The sequence below is a fragment of the Cebus imitator genome, unplaced genomic scaffold, assembly GCF_001604975.1.
Source record: "Cebus imitator isolate Cc_AM_T3 unplaced genomic scaffold, Cebus_imitator-1.0 Scaffold298, whole genome shotgun sequence".
Lineage (NCBI taxonomy): Eukaryota > Metazoa > Chordata > Mammalia > Primates > Cebidae > Cebus > Cebus imitator.
Genome location: NW_016107613.1, coordinates 2,462,899 through 2,478,654, shown reverse-complemented (window position 1 = coordinate 2,478,654; position 15,756 = coordinate 2,462,899). Strand labels below are relative to the sequence as shown.

Sequence of the window (15,756 nt, the reverse complement as noted above, 5' to 3'; positions counted from 1 at the left end):
AACAAAGCCTCAGGGGTAGTTGATTTATTATTCACAGTAGCTGAGGGAGCACTGAGATTCCAGCTATAGAAACGCATTTGAGAGTCCGTTAGAGGCAAGCAATCAGTGGAGAGTGTGTTCAGTAGAATACCAAAATGGGTATTTGCTGTGTTCACTGCCTCTTAGGCTTCCTTTCTTTCTGTCCATTTTCCGTTTTGAACTGTCTAGAATTCAACTAATTATTCAAGCTACAAAAACATCTTATGTCATTGTACATTCACTGTTGTGAATGTACATCAGTTGCTTAATGCCAAGAAATCTGACTCTCCATAGCTGTCATGGTTACTTTTAATAGTAGTAGAGCAATACATTATTATTATTGAATTTAATAAAAATTGAAATCAATACATAAACTTCCATTTTGAGCACACATAAAATAATGTTATTCTTTGTGACAATATGTACCATGTACATATCATAATACAAACTGTATTTGCTTTCATTAGCAGGACTTTTGAGCTGTGATATTTAAATCACTGAACATGGTATGAGTAACATGAATGCTTTTATTCTAATTCTTTAGTAAATATATTGCATAATTTGCCAGGGCAGTGGTTTCACTATATAGAGTTTTATAAAATACACCATTTGCTCTAGTATGCCATAGTGTATGTAAACAATAAAAAGATTCACAGAACCTAAAACAAGGAGACAAATCACATAATTAAAAAGAAGCTTCAGAACCTTAGACAAAAGGCACTTCAGACTTAACAACAAGGCAGAAATGTTGCAGAAAATTTTACAGTAATATTTATTGCCATAAGACTAATTTAGTGGTTGTATAAGTCCATTCTGTTTATTTATCATGATTCGGTTGACCGCTTCTTAACATTCTTACTTAATATTGTTTCCTTTATTATTAGTAGCAGTAGTATAGCAATGTATAAACATTTTTATGCACAAAAACTTCTTTAAATAAAAATATTTCAAAGGCAAAATTTTGGTTATTCCTACTAAAATATTGTCTTAGATCAATTTTTTTTGTTTTCTTTTTTAGTGTAATATTTTATTTTTTAATATTTTCTTTAAATTATGTATCAGTGCCTTGTTATCTGCCTTTCCAAGAACAATAAAACACCTCCTTATTCAGTGTTTTATTGATTTAGCTAGAATCAATAAAACATTTCAGAAGAATGTTAGATAATTCTGCCAGTTGAAGGCATAAACCTGTTTTTAAAAAATAATGCCCCAACTGTTCCTGCGCTACTGGTGGCTCCTGCACGTGTGCCAGCTCCTGCAAGTGCAAAGAGTGCAAATGCACCTCTGGAAAGAAGAGCTGCTGTTCCTGTTGCCCCGTGGGCTGTGCCAGGTGTGACCAGGGCGGAGTCTGCAAAGGGGAGTCAGAGAAGTGCAGCTGCTGTGCCTGATGAGGGGACAGTTCTGCTCCCAGATGTAAGTAGACCAACCTGGACAAACCTGGATTGATTTTTTTTTTAATACAACCTGGAACCATTTACTGCATTTCTTTCTCTATTAAATATGCAAGTGACAATAAAAATGCTCATCATCACTCATCATTAGAGAAATGCAAATCAAAACCACATTGTGATACCACCTCACACCAGTTAGAATGACGATCATAAAACATCTGGAGACAACAGATGCTGGCGAGGATGTGGAGAAATAGGAACACTTTTACACTGTTGGTGGGAGTGCAAATTAATTCAACCATTGTGGAAGACAGTGTGGCAATTCCTTAATGATCTAGAAATAGAAATTCCATTTGACCCAGCAATCCCATTACTGGATATATATCCAAAGGATTATAAATTGTTCTATTATAAAGACACATGCACATGTATGTTCATTGCGGCACTGTTTAAAATAGCAAAGACATGGAACCAACCCAAATGCCCATCAATTATAGACTGGACAGGAAAATATGGCAAATATACACCATGGAATACTATGCAGCCATAAAAAGCAATGAGTTTGTGTCCTTTGTAGGGACATGGATGAATCTGGAAGCCATCATTCTCAGCAAACTTACACAAGAACAGAAAATCAAACACTGCATGTTCTCGCTCATAGGTTGGTGTTGAACAGTTAGAACACATGGACACAGGGAGGGAAACATCACACACTGGGGTCTGTTGGGGTGGACTAGGGGAGGGGCAGCAGTGGGTAGGGAGTTTGAGGAGGGATAACATGAGGAGAAATGGCAGATACAGGTGATGGGGGGATGGAGGCAAAAATCCTACATGATCTGCAGATGTATCCCAGAGCCTTAAGCACAACATATATGTATTTGTGTGTGTATATATATATATTATATAAGAATATATATACACACACATGTGTATATATATACATATATATATACGTATACATATATACACATATATACATATATACATATGTGTGCGTATATATATATACATATATGTGTGTGTGTGTATATATATATATATACATATATATATATACCTGTTATAAGAAATACATATATATATATATATATCTGTATTTCTTATAACAATGACACTGAAGAAATACAGGTGTGTAGACATATATATATATATATATACACACACACACACACACATACCTGTATTTCTTATAACAGGTGCATATATACATATATATATATGTATATATATTATGTGTTATATACATATTATGTGTGTATATATATTATATACATAGACATATATATATGTATGTATGTGTGTGTTTATACATACACATACATATATATATATATATATATATATGCCTGTATTTCTTATAACAATGACTCTGAAGGGTGGGATTAGGCATTCCAAGTTCCTTAGAATTATATCATTTTAGTGGGTATGATGGCTTTAGCAGGAAATTCTTTTACAAGTCCAAAGCCTTAAAATAAATGTACGAATAGAAAAAAGAAATGTGCTGTTTTATCATGTTTGGCAGAAGTTTTAGATATGTGACCAGTCATATATTTTTCTGGTTTTTTTTTTCCCCATTTATTTATTTTATTGCATTTTAGGTTTTGGGATACATGTGAAGAACATGCAAAATTGTTGCATAGGTACACACGTGGCAGTGTGATTTGCTGCCTTCCTCCCCATCACCTACATCTGGCATTTCTCCCCTTGCTATCTCTCCCCAGCTCCCCACCCCCCACCGTCCCTCCCCTATTTCCCCCCAGCTGACCCCACTGTGTGGTGCTCCCCTCCCTGTGTCCATGTGTTCTCATTGTTCAACACCCGCCTATGAGTGAAAACATGCGGTGTATTTTTCTTTCCAAATTGGATCAAAATGTATTTCTGGATTTTATTTAATCTGCTCCCAAGCTGCCGCAACCAAACTCCCTCAAATCTCCCTGACACCAAAGACATTTGCCTTTAACTTTGCTTTTGATTTGCAATCTTTCGTTTTGAATGTCAACTACCCAGATTTTGACATGATTCCTGGAACTTACGTATGGTATCATGAAAAACAATCACTTTTTCTTCCTCAGTAAACTTATAGATGTATTTTAAAAATTTGTACCGTTTTAAAATATTCTATGAAACATTTGCTACGAATAAAATCTGCGTGAAAAACTGTTGCATTTTTCCTTTCTGTGTTCAACAGTAAAAAGATGTTCTTGGAATAGAAGGAATCCAAGCTTCTGAAAATCAACAGATCAGCCTTCAGAACTGAGCCAATTTGTCATATTTTACAAATTAATCAATTAAGCTCTTGAAGTAACTTTAATTTTAATGACAACAAAATGTGATATGACTGAATATTAATATCTAGTAAAGGCAGAAGACCTTTCAGGAAATATTCACAATGCCACCAAAAAGAACGAAAGCAACTATTGATATTTAACTTTTTGTAAGCATTTAATTAGTAAATGCACATCATCTTATATCAAGTACAAGATTAAAAGCACCCCACCCCCACTTTCTTTTTAATGAGAACTTGGAGCTATGTCAAGGGTGCATTCCTTGACTTTATGCACCTAGTTGAACATTAAATAATGTGGATCTTAGCTCTGCCTTTCCTTGAGAGTTGATGTCAAAATTCTAATATTTCAGCAAAGACATTGTAACCAATAGAAGGAAGATATTTATATATATTCTCACCATTTTTATTTGATTATATACATATAAGCCAATATTTTCAGATATTGCAATGATTTTTGTTATAAAATATACTTAATTTAGGATAAATTAATCTATTAAAAATCACTTTTACATACCTTAAGACTATTTTTAATGAATATTATGGACATTTTGATAGAAATGGATATATATGATATATATAATCTGCCTATTTCTACATATAAAATACAAGATTTCAAAAAACATTGTGTATTAAAAATGGGAATAGATTATATTAGCTAAGAATGGAATGTAGAAACAGATGGCTTAAGTTTGTGTCCAAGCACTGCATTTAGAAACTCCAGGACTGGAAAAATTACTCCCAAGTTCTGTTGTTTGATCTCCTTAGGTATGTATTTTGGGCAATAATTTTATATCTCTAGTAATATTACTGTGGTTTAAACATGATACTATATATAAAATTATTTTCACAGTGCTTGTAACAGTGATGTCTTCGTAAATATTATCTTTTATAGATTAGTTTGGTTCCTGATGCCTGTTCCTTTAAATTTTTCCTTCTATGTATTTCAGTCTTTTAAGAAAACAAATACACATTTTAAGCTATTTTCCATTTCTGTATCAATCACAGTATTAACTGAGAGTGACTTCATTTTTACCTATAACTTTTTAAATAGATTATGCTCAGTAATTTAATATTGTTGAATTTTGATTGGTACAAGAACGAGCTTTTGTGTTTGGAAAATATTTCATTTCTTCAATGTTCAATTTCTCTGAAGAGTTATTTGAAGGAAAACATTTTTAAAGATTGTAAATTTGTAGATGTTTTAAAGGCTTTTAAGCACTTTCGAAGTCAGAACTATATGCATTTTGCATTGATTTTGGTGATTTTTACCTTACTTTCTTTGGAATTCCCCTTATTAAAGGTAAAATATCATCCAACTATTAGTAACTGGCTAACCACTTTTTAAAACACTTATAAGGATTTTTTGTAATATAAGCCCTTTTTGTTTCAATTCTATTTTTCATAAAGCCAAGCATATAACATAAAACAAAATTTATACTGTTAAATTGAGCAAAAGAAATTTCGGTAGTTTTTCTCTAGTCCTCAGCTGCTCACTGATGTCTGTTTTGTTTGCTTTTGTGACTCCCCTGATAATCTTTTTTTTTTTTTTTTTTTTTTTTTCCCTATTGGTAGACAGTGGAATTGCTTTCCCCTGGCCTTAATTCTGATTTGCCTTGGATTCATCGATTTTTCATGTATTCTGCCTTCCCCTTTAATGCTGCTATTAATACTTCCTTGAGTTACTTTCATGCCAGGTAACATTTATTGATGGTTTATTGTAAGCTACTTATGTACTATCACAAAATCCAATTAAATGTGTGATCATTTACTCTCCAAAGTCCTTTTTCTGTATCAATTCCTGACAAATTGTGCATTGTTCTTTCAAAAGCACTTATTTTTTCTCTGCCTGGAGGAATTCTAATACAATCATTAACTTACAAGTTAGGGATTGCTGCTATATTCTTTATAACTTGCTGTGGTGGGCTGAGTCTGTGTGGCCTAAATACTGCAATAATGGGATTTTTGAAGCAGTTTTATTTTTTCACCGAACTTATAAGTAACTGTCTTACTTTACTAGGCAATTTTAATTATTTGAGATTGCATCACCATGAAGCAAAAACAATAGAAGCAAAATTTACCCAAAATATTGATTTCAGCTGTCACAGAAATAGAAGCCACATCTAAAAGGAGTATCACTGTTCTTTCTGTTTGAAATATTTTCAAGAAATCTATCTTGGTGACAAAATTGCAACAGGGCCAGTGTCTTTGTTTGGGGCTATTACTGAAAGCTGGGGGTAAATGAATGCAAGCTCATGGCAAAACTAGGACAAGTCAAAAACTACCTCATGATTTAACTTGACATTCACTCTCTGTCATCTCTCAACATGATTAAAAACTCTAAATCCTGGTAACCCAGTAGTTTATGGTTCGGTAGAAATATATGCCAAAAGGATATTGAAGGATGTATTTATATATTCATTATTTGTACCTACAATCATTTTAAAATTTACAAATATGTAATAGTAAATTACCAAAATGTGTGGAAAGACAACATATCTAAATAATGTCATAATCTATATTTACATATACAAATAAACAAACATATGTTTAAGTAAATTCACAATTTGTATTTTAGGCTCTGATACTACATTTCCTGAATATTCACTTAACCTGAAAACTCATTTGGGCTTATGGCGAATGAACCTCTTTTTGAGTTCTATTTTACCTTTATCTTGGCCATCCAAAAGAGATATATTTGCTTTTCAAACAAAATTATGCACCAAATCCATCTTAGCATAAAGACAAAGAGGGTGAAGTAATAGTAAACAAAATGGGTGCATTGCTAAAATGTTACTATGCAAAAGACATTTCTGTTTACATATAATTGAAAATAGCCCTGGAGTATACGGTGAAAACCTTGTTTTCCAGAGTTACTTAGTTTAGCATCTTTTATTCTGACTCCTGGCAACCACTTTTCAACCACATTTGTACTATAGTTAGATTCATTTGTTACAGTCTTCATTTCATCTTGAGATTCTCCAAAATCTTGGTAGATTTTTTTAAAATTTGCAAATAATTAAATTCATTACTGGCGTTATAGAGATTTATGAGTTTTGGTAAATGCTTGCTCCACCACCCTCACAGCACTACACAGAACCGTTCAATCACTGTAAAAGAACCCCTGTGCAGCCCCTGGCAGCCAATTTCTTGACCCTTCTCCAATTCCTGACAGATACAGATAACTTTTCTAACCTAATGATTTTGATATTTGTATAATGGTGTCTCAGGTGTTTTAATTTGCATTTCTCTAATGACTAATAATCTTCATGATCTTTTCACATGCTTATTTGCAGAGCACATTAAAAAATTTTTTTTAAATTCAATTAATCAGTTTTTTTTTTCTCTCTCTTTGGGACACTTCTAGTGTCATATGTAAAAACTCATCACTAAAGCCAATGTCGTGGATATTGTTATGTTTATTTTCTTCTAGAAATACAAAAGTTGCATATTCTATAAGTAGATATATATGTTAAGTATTGTTGTGACTAAATTATCTCCCTCAAAAATCATATGTTGAAATCCCAATCTCCAGTACTTCAAAATGGACTGTAGTTAGAGATAACTCCTTTAAACAAGTAACTTGTTAAAATGAGGCTCTTAGGGTGGACCCTAATCTAATCTGATGAGTATCTGTATGGGAAATAGAAATTTGGACACAATACAGACATCAGGGATGTGCATGCTGAGAGGCACAACCATATGAGGAGGCAGCTGGAGGATGTCTGTCTGCAAGAAAAGGAGAGAAGACTCAGAAGAAACCAGGACTATTGACACTTTAATTGTGGACTTCCAGAAATATAAGAAAATCAATTTCTGTTGTTGAAGCCACTTAACCCATGGTATTTGGTTAAAGCAGCCTCAGCAAACAAATGCATATACTCTATGCAAACAAGTTTTATACAAGTTGTGAAATATATGTTGAGATTGATAGTTTTTGCATATGGACATCCAAGTGTTCCAACGAAATTTATTGCAAAAACAATCCTTTTTTGATGAAACTGACTTTGAAATTTCATCAAAAAATCAGTTGCCTATATCTTTGTATCTTTGTATCTCTCTTTTGTTTTTTTATCTTTTAACTTTTATTTTAGTTTCAATGAGCACATGTGCAAGTTGTTTACATGGGTAAGTTGTGTGATGCTGAGGTTTGAGGTAAAATTGATCCTGTCACCCAGGTAGTAAGCATAATACCTAATACATTGTTTTTTAAGCACTACTTCCCTCACTTGTATCCTTGAATAATCCTCAGTATCTATTGAACTTCCCTTTCTTTCCATTAATATTTTTGTTCTTTTACCAATACCACAGTTTTTAGTACTATAACATTATGATTATTTTGAAATAGATTTATGTGACTCCTTCAGCTTGTTCTTCTGAAAATTCTCTTGGTTATTCTAGTGACTTTTCATATAAATGTGAAAATCTGTTTGTTAATATCTGTACAAATATTACTAAAATTTTGATTATAAATGTCTTGATATCTATAGAGCAAACTGGAGGAATGTTAATACTTTAGCAATATTGAGTCCTACAGTTAATATGGATATGACATATTTAAAATTATATTAGTTTGTCTTATATTTTCATTTTTTATCATTTATCTAGAATCTAAGAATCCAAGTTTAGTTTCTGTCTAAGGGCTAATCTTTGAGAATTCTTTTACAAGAGAAAAGAAATATATATTTGTCAGTAGAGGCTGTATGTATAAATAATTAGGTCATCAGCTTTTGGACAGTTTTAATATTTCTTTTCCAACATTTATGAATATCATGTCTAAAGAAAATGGATGAAGAATAAATAATTTTCTCAGAAAGCATGTCTAAATTTGCCATGAAGCATTGGTGTGAAATATCTCATCACAATGAAAAGCAGTGTTTACCAATCTACTGATTAACTGTTAGGGTTCATTTTAAAATTATATATTCAAATTTGATATTTATCAAGTGATCCCAATTGTTTACTTTGTCTTGGCCAAACTTTAGTAGGCTTCTTTCCTGCCCATAGATCCTTTAACTTCAGGTTGTCTCCAAGGCCGAGCAAGCAATAATATAAGGAATATGTCCTTTTAACTCATCCCCAGAATCTACTAACCAGAGTAGAAAACATTCTTGCTAAAGGCTGCCAATTTTCCAGTCTGCATACACACCATCATTTTCCCAACATCCTCTTTCTCACTACTTACCCCTCCCTGTTACAGGAAAACCTTTGCCAGCTTGATTCTGAGATAATTACAGCTCCTGAGTTAGGAGTGTTCTTATAGGAATTGTCTTTCTGCATGAAATGCCACATTATGTAATCTGAATTTATTTTTGACACTAAAATTGTACCAATGACAAAATTATATGTAGCCCATGATGTAATAATGTATTATTTATTGACATAAGACTTTTTTTTTAAAATGAGACTTTGAAATAGATTATACTCATATCTTATATACTGATTTATCAGGCACATGCTAAGAAGTGCTGCTTATCTTTCGTGTTTTGTTTCTGTTAAAAGCAGAATTTAACAAATAATTTACTGACTCTACTTTTATATCACTATAATTAAATGACTCACAAACAGTATTTGTTAATTCCATTAATCTTTTTCATTGAAAACATCAATTTAAGTAGAATGATAGAAAGTTTTGGCTTTTTTAAATCAAAGAAAATATTTGACATTAATTTCATAGTTATTTCAAATTCAGTGAAGTTTAATTTGAAAGGAAGGGCACCTAGGTTAAAGTGATGATATACTGGCAAAATTTGGCGAGCAATCATGTTGTGATAAGTAAAAATCATAAGAAACAAGATAGATTAATGGTAAAATGAAATATCCCATCATCTGAAATAGAAACTGTAGTTTTCAAAATCCACACATGCATATATACACCACACACACATAGATACATATTTTAGAAAGCAGTTGGCCAACTTTTTCTATAGAAAGCAGAAATACATAAATGAATGAGCATGGATATATTTCAATAAAAATGTATTTGCATACACTGATTTTGAACTTTATATAATTGTAAATCTCACAAAATATTTTTCTCCATTTTAAATGATTTTAAAATGTAAAAACCATTTTTAGCTCATGGGCTGCACCAAAACAGGTGGTGGGCCAGATTTGGTATGTAGATCTACTTTTTGTGATTCCTAATTTGAAAAATGAAAGTACAAAATTTCTATGATGAAGCTGGTATCAAATATATTTTAAGAAATAATTTAGCATGGCATTATGCACTGTCTTTTCTGTTTAGAATGAATTTTTATTTAAAGAATTAATATTTAAATTAACCAATGTGTCCTACCTTGGGGTTGCCAGATAAAATATAGGAGGCATGGTTAAATCTTAATTTTAGTTTAAAAATACTTTTTAGTTTACTTAAAATCCAAATATTACACAGGTCATATTGTTAGTAAAAAAAACTCATTTTGTAAGAAGTTGAAACTTAACTGGGTGTATTATTTTTCCTCACAAATCTAGAAACTTTACCTGTAACTGTATTTAAAAATTAAAGTAATTTTGTTCTTTAGGTTTTGGTTAGATCTTGTTAAAAATCATCTGGATATCTCTCAAATTATTGAATGGAGAGAGCACAAAAAAATTTTCAGACTTGAAAGCTTTTTAAGAACTTTTATTATTGAAAGCAAAATTTGCCAATATGAGGTCTTCACTATTTATCCTTATAATAGCAAGCTGGTCACTGCAAACAATTAAAATATTAGATTTCAAAGACAAAATATTTAATATAAATAGCTACAACTAAACATGGAATTAACCTTTTAATGAAGTCTTTACTTTTAATTGGAATAATTTTGAAGCATTTAGTTTTGGTAAACATTCTAAAAATGATAAATAAATATAACTTATGTGAAGAGTTTTGACTGGCAATATGTTTCATCAAACAAATGCTCCTACAATATGTTTCATACTCATAGCTCATACAAAATGCTCACATAATATGTTTATTCAAACAAATGCAAAATTCAGAAACCATTTAAGTATTTAGGCTAAAACAGTTATACCCTTCTACATAACAATTAGAATTGAGACTATCCTCCATGTGTTAGAAATTTTTCTTAATTTATCAGCACCTGAACATCTGAGAGACAAAGAGAAAAAGCATTTTCCCAAAGCTGTAATGGTCCATTAATAAATTAAAGTTGAAAATGAAAAATATTTAAAATATATTAATCATGCAAGGCAACTTAGAAGAACATTGAGATGTGGTTATGAAAATAAACTTATAAACCTATATTAAATGAAAAATACACATTTTATGATAATGTCAGTATAAAATACTAAAAAGATTTCAGGAACAGATTCGTTTAAGAAGCTGAAAACAAATGTATGATCATGTGTCAGGAATATCTATTCTTACATTATATTTAATATTCAGAAAATCAATAATAATATTATTTAAATTGTCCACAAGGTACTTATATAAATATATATATAAACACACACACATACATGAATATATAAGTATGAATATGTTATTTTATGACCAAATTTTATGTGTGGAAATAGTTTTTAAAATGGAAAATTTTGCTTAATAGAATTAATTTATTGTTGTGTAAATACATGCTTATAAATTAAAATAACTAATTATTTTAATCTTCATTTACCTTTAAAAAAAAAAGCCCTCCTAATTTGAATACTAAATCACATGGCTACGCTAATTCTTGATCTTTACCTCTTCTGCAATGACATCTTCTACCAGGATTGACCAGGACTTTCTCAGTGCTACTGTCCTGTACACAGCTTTATTATTTTTTTGTAACCATGCATTTTATTTATCAATCTGAATGTCTCTCATTCCAGAAGACTCTTGACAACAGATTTGTTTCATATTTTTACTTCTAGTTTCTAAAATGCCATATGCAGAATTTATCAGTAAATGCTTTATGAACTGAATTAAAGTCATAGCTCTAGAAATAAAATGAAGTCTTATATTTTCATTGCAAATTTATTTTGTATTTAAGTTTCACGTTTTGGGTTACACATTTTTTGTGTGGGTGCAATAGTAAACATAAAATGTTGGATGTTTATTAAGTATTTTTCTTGTGTTTTTCTACATAGAAAAAAATTTAAAAGGTGGGTTGTCAGAAATGATTATATAACTTGGGTTAGGCTGGTTTAGCACCAGGCAACATAAAATGTCAGGTGATTTTTCTCTTTAACTTATTATTTCAAGGAATGGAGAAGCTTGTGCTGTATTTATTTAGAAATACTCTGTCACTTGCAAAAAGTATATGGATCAATTTCTCTAAAGATCTTACTTTAAAAATTGTGTTTGTGTTGGCAAGGTGGTGAGGTAGATACAAGCAAAATATGTTGATAACATCTTACTACTTTGCTTTCAGTTAATGTTTTCCTTATGTAGTTTCATGCTTTATTCTGAAATTCATGAATATACAGACTTAAAAAATTTATTGTTGTAATTTTGTGAAGTTAATTCTTGGTTCACAATCTTAATTTTTTAATATGTGACTGATATCAAATGAGATAGTTCAACTGTTTACCATCATTCATGACATGGAACCATAATAATATCTTTTAATATATATATATAATGTTTGTTACAAAAGAAGGAAAATTTTAAATCAAGATATTAATAATCTAGTAAGAAAATACATACAAATATAACTATAAAGCTTTCTTAATTCCACAGTTCTAAGAACATATAATATTATACACATACATACACAATTTATTTTTTCATGACTGTCTAGTTTCTGAAAGTTAATATTTCAAACATATATCTATTTAAATGGAAAAGATGATAAAAGAGTAATATCATTGAAAAAGTCTTTCTTCACTTTTAAATATTTGTTTAGTAGCTTTTACTGAAATACACCAGAAATTAATTGCACTAGATAATAATTATATGTAACAGTTGTGTTTCATTTATTATTTATGTAGTTATAAAATATGCTATTATTTTATAGTTCATTATGTTTATTTTGTTCTCTAAACAACCATGTATATAGATAATATTTTATCCTTATTTTGTAGATGACAAAACTTTGAGGCAGAAAAATTCTTCCTAAAACTACACAGATTCTAATTGGAGATGATTGAGCTTGATTCCAGTGTTTTTCTCAAATGCTTTATTGCTTCAAGACAAGAAGCAGTTTCACAAATATATAATAAAACTTTATACTAATTTTCCAGTGAATTTAAGAGGGCTACTAATCTTTAAATAACTATGAGAACAATGTAATCTTGATACATTTCTCTTAAGGTTTAAAAAAAGGAATTTAAAAGTATTTAAATCATCAGCTTTAAAAAAATGTGGTTAGTTTTTAGCATAAAGGGCTGTTGAATTTTGTCGAAGGCCTTTTGTGCATCTATTGAGATAATCATGTGTTTTTTGTCTTTGGTTTTGTTTATGTGATGCATTACATTTATAGACTTGCGTATGCTGAACCAGTCTTGCATTCCTGGGATGAAGCCTATTTGATCATGATGGATAAGCTTTTTGATGTGCTGTTGCAATCAGTTTGCCGGTATTTTTTTGGAGATTTTTGCATCTATGTTCATCATGGATACTGGCCTCCAGTTTTCTCTTTATGTTGAGTCTCTGCTGGGTTTTGATATCAGTATGATGTTGGTCTCATAAAATGATTTGGGAAGGATTCTCTCTTTTTGGATTGTTTGGAATAGTTTTAGGAGTGGTACCAGCTCCTCATTGTACCTCTGGTAGAATTCGGCTGTGAACGCATCTGGACCTGGGTTTTTTTTGGTTGGTAGGCTATTAATTGCTGCCTCAACTTCAGCCCTTGTTATTGGTCTATTCAGGGTTTCAACTTCTTCCTATTTAGGCTTCATAGGGTTCAAGTGTCCAGGAGTAAATCCATTTCTTCCAGGTTTACTGGTTTGTATGCATAGAGTTGTTTGTAGTAATCTCAGATGGTAGTTTGTATTTCTGTGGAATCTATGGTGATATCCCCTTTATCATTTTTTATTGCATCGATTTGATTCTTCTCTCTTTTCTTTTTTATTAATCTGGCTAGCAGTCTGTCTATTTTGTTGATCTTTCCAAGAAAACGAGCTCCTGGATTTTTTGGCTTTTTTGTATCAATGGAAGGTATCTCAAAATAATAAAAGCTATCTATGACAAACCCACAGCCAATATCATACTGAATGGGCAAAAACTGAAAGCATTCCCTTTGAAATCTGGTACTAGACAAGGATGCCCTCTCTCACCACTCCTATTCAATATAGAATTGGAAGTTCTAGCAAGAGGAATCACAGAAAAAAAAAAAAAAAAAAGTATTCAATTAGGATAGGAGGAAGTCAAATTGTCTCTATTTGCCGACAACATGATTATATATTTAGAAGACCCCATCATCTCAGCCCATAATCTCTTGAAACTGAAAAACAACTTCAGCAAAGTCTCCGAATACAAAATCAATGTGCAGAGATCACAAGCATTCCTATACACCAATAACAGACTAACAGACATCCAAATCATCAGCGAACTCCCATTCATAACGGCTACAAAGAGAATAAAATATCTAGAAATACAACTAAAAATGGATATAAAGGACCTTTCTAAGGAGAACTACAAACCACTTCTCAAGGAAATAAGAGATGACACAAACAGATGGAAAAACATTCCATTCTCATGGTTAGGAAGAATCAATATCGTGAAAATGGCCATACTGCCCAAAGTAATTTATAGGTTCAATGCTATCCCCATCAAGCTACCAATGACCCTCTTCACAGAACTGGAAAAAGCCACCTTAAACTTCATATTGAACCAAAAGAGAGCCTGCATAGCCAAGACAATCCTAAGCAAAAAGAACAAAGCTGGAGGCATCATGCTACCTGACTTCACACTATACTACAAGGCTACAGTAATCAAAACAACGTTACTGGTACCAAAACAGAGATATAGATCAATGGAACAGAACAGAGGCCTTGGAGGCAATGCCACACATGAACAACCATCTGATCTTTGACAAACTGGACAAAAACAAACAATAGGGAAAAGATTAACTGTTTAATAAATGATGTTGGGAAAACTGGATAGCCATGTGTAGAAAACAGAAACTGGAACCATTCCTGACACCTTACACTAAAATTAACTCTATATGGATTAAAGACTTATATATAAGACCCAACGCCATAAAAACCCTAGAATAAAACCTAGGCAAAACCATTCAGGACATAGGCAGAGGCAAAGACTTTATGACTAAAACACCAAAAACATTGGCAACAAAAGCCAAAAGACACAAATGGAGTCTAAATAAACTCCAGTGCTCTGTACAGCAAAAGAAACAATCATTGGAGTGAACCAGCAACCAACAGAATGGGAAAAAATTTTGCAACCTACCCCATCCGACAAAAGGCTAATATCTAGAATCTACAAAAAACTAAAGCAGATTTACAAGAAAAAAACAAACCCATTCAAAGGTGGGTGAAGGATATGAACAGATACTTTTCAAAAGAAGACATATATGAGACCACTAAACATATGAAAAAATGCTCATCATCGCTGGCCATTAGAGACATGCAAATCAAAACCTCACTGAGATTCCATTTCATGCCAGTTAGAATGTCAATCATTAAAATATCTTGAGATAACACATGCTGTTGAGGATATGGAGAAACGGGAACACTTTTACACTGCAGGTGTGAGTGTAAAATAGTTCAACCATTGTGGAAGACAGTGTGGTGATTCCTCAAGGGCCTGGAAATAAAAATTCCATTTGACCCAGCAATCCTATTACTGCGTATATACCCAAAGGATTATAAATCGTTCAGTTATAAAGACACATACACACGTATGTTCATTGCAGCACTGTTTACAATAGCAAAGACCTGGAACCAACCCAAATGCCCATCAATTATAGACTGGACAAGGAAAATGTGGCAAATATACACCAGGGAATACTATGCAGCCATAAAAAACAATGAGTTCCTGTGCTTTGTAGGGACATGGATGAATCTGGAAACCATCATTCTCAGCAAACTTACACAAGAAAAGGAAATCAACCACCACGTGTTCTCACTCATAAGGGGTGTTAAACAGTGAGAACACTTGGACACAGGCAGGGGAGC

The 15,756-nt window shown here is 31.9% G+C and overlaps 1 protein-coding gene across 1 annotated transcript; it reads left to right on the top strand.

The window, feature by feature from the left end:
- Positions 1-1,223: 1,223 nt before the first annotated feature.
- On the top strand, positions 1,224-1,493 carry LOC108285486 (metallothionein-1E-like; the record flags this gene model as incomplete). The annotated part of the gene is made up of 1 exon (XM_037729316.1): positions 1,224-1,493. A coding segment is annotated over one exon (183 nt), but the record flags the coding sequence as incomplete, so codon positions are not given.
- Between the last annotated feature and the right edge of the window lie 14,263 nt (positions 1,494-15,756).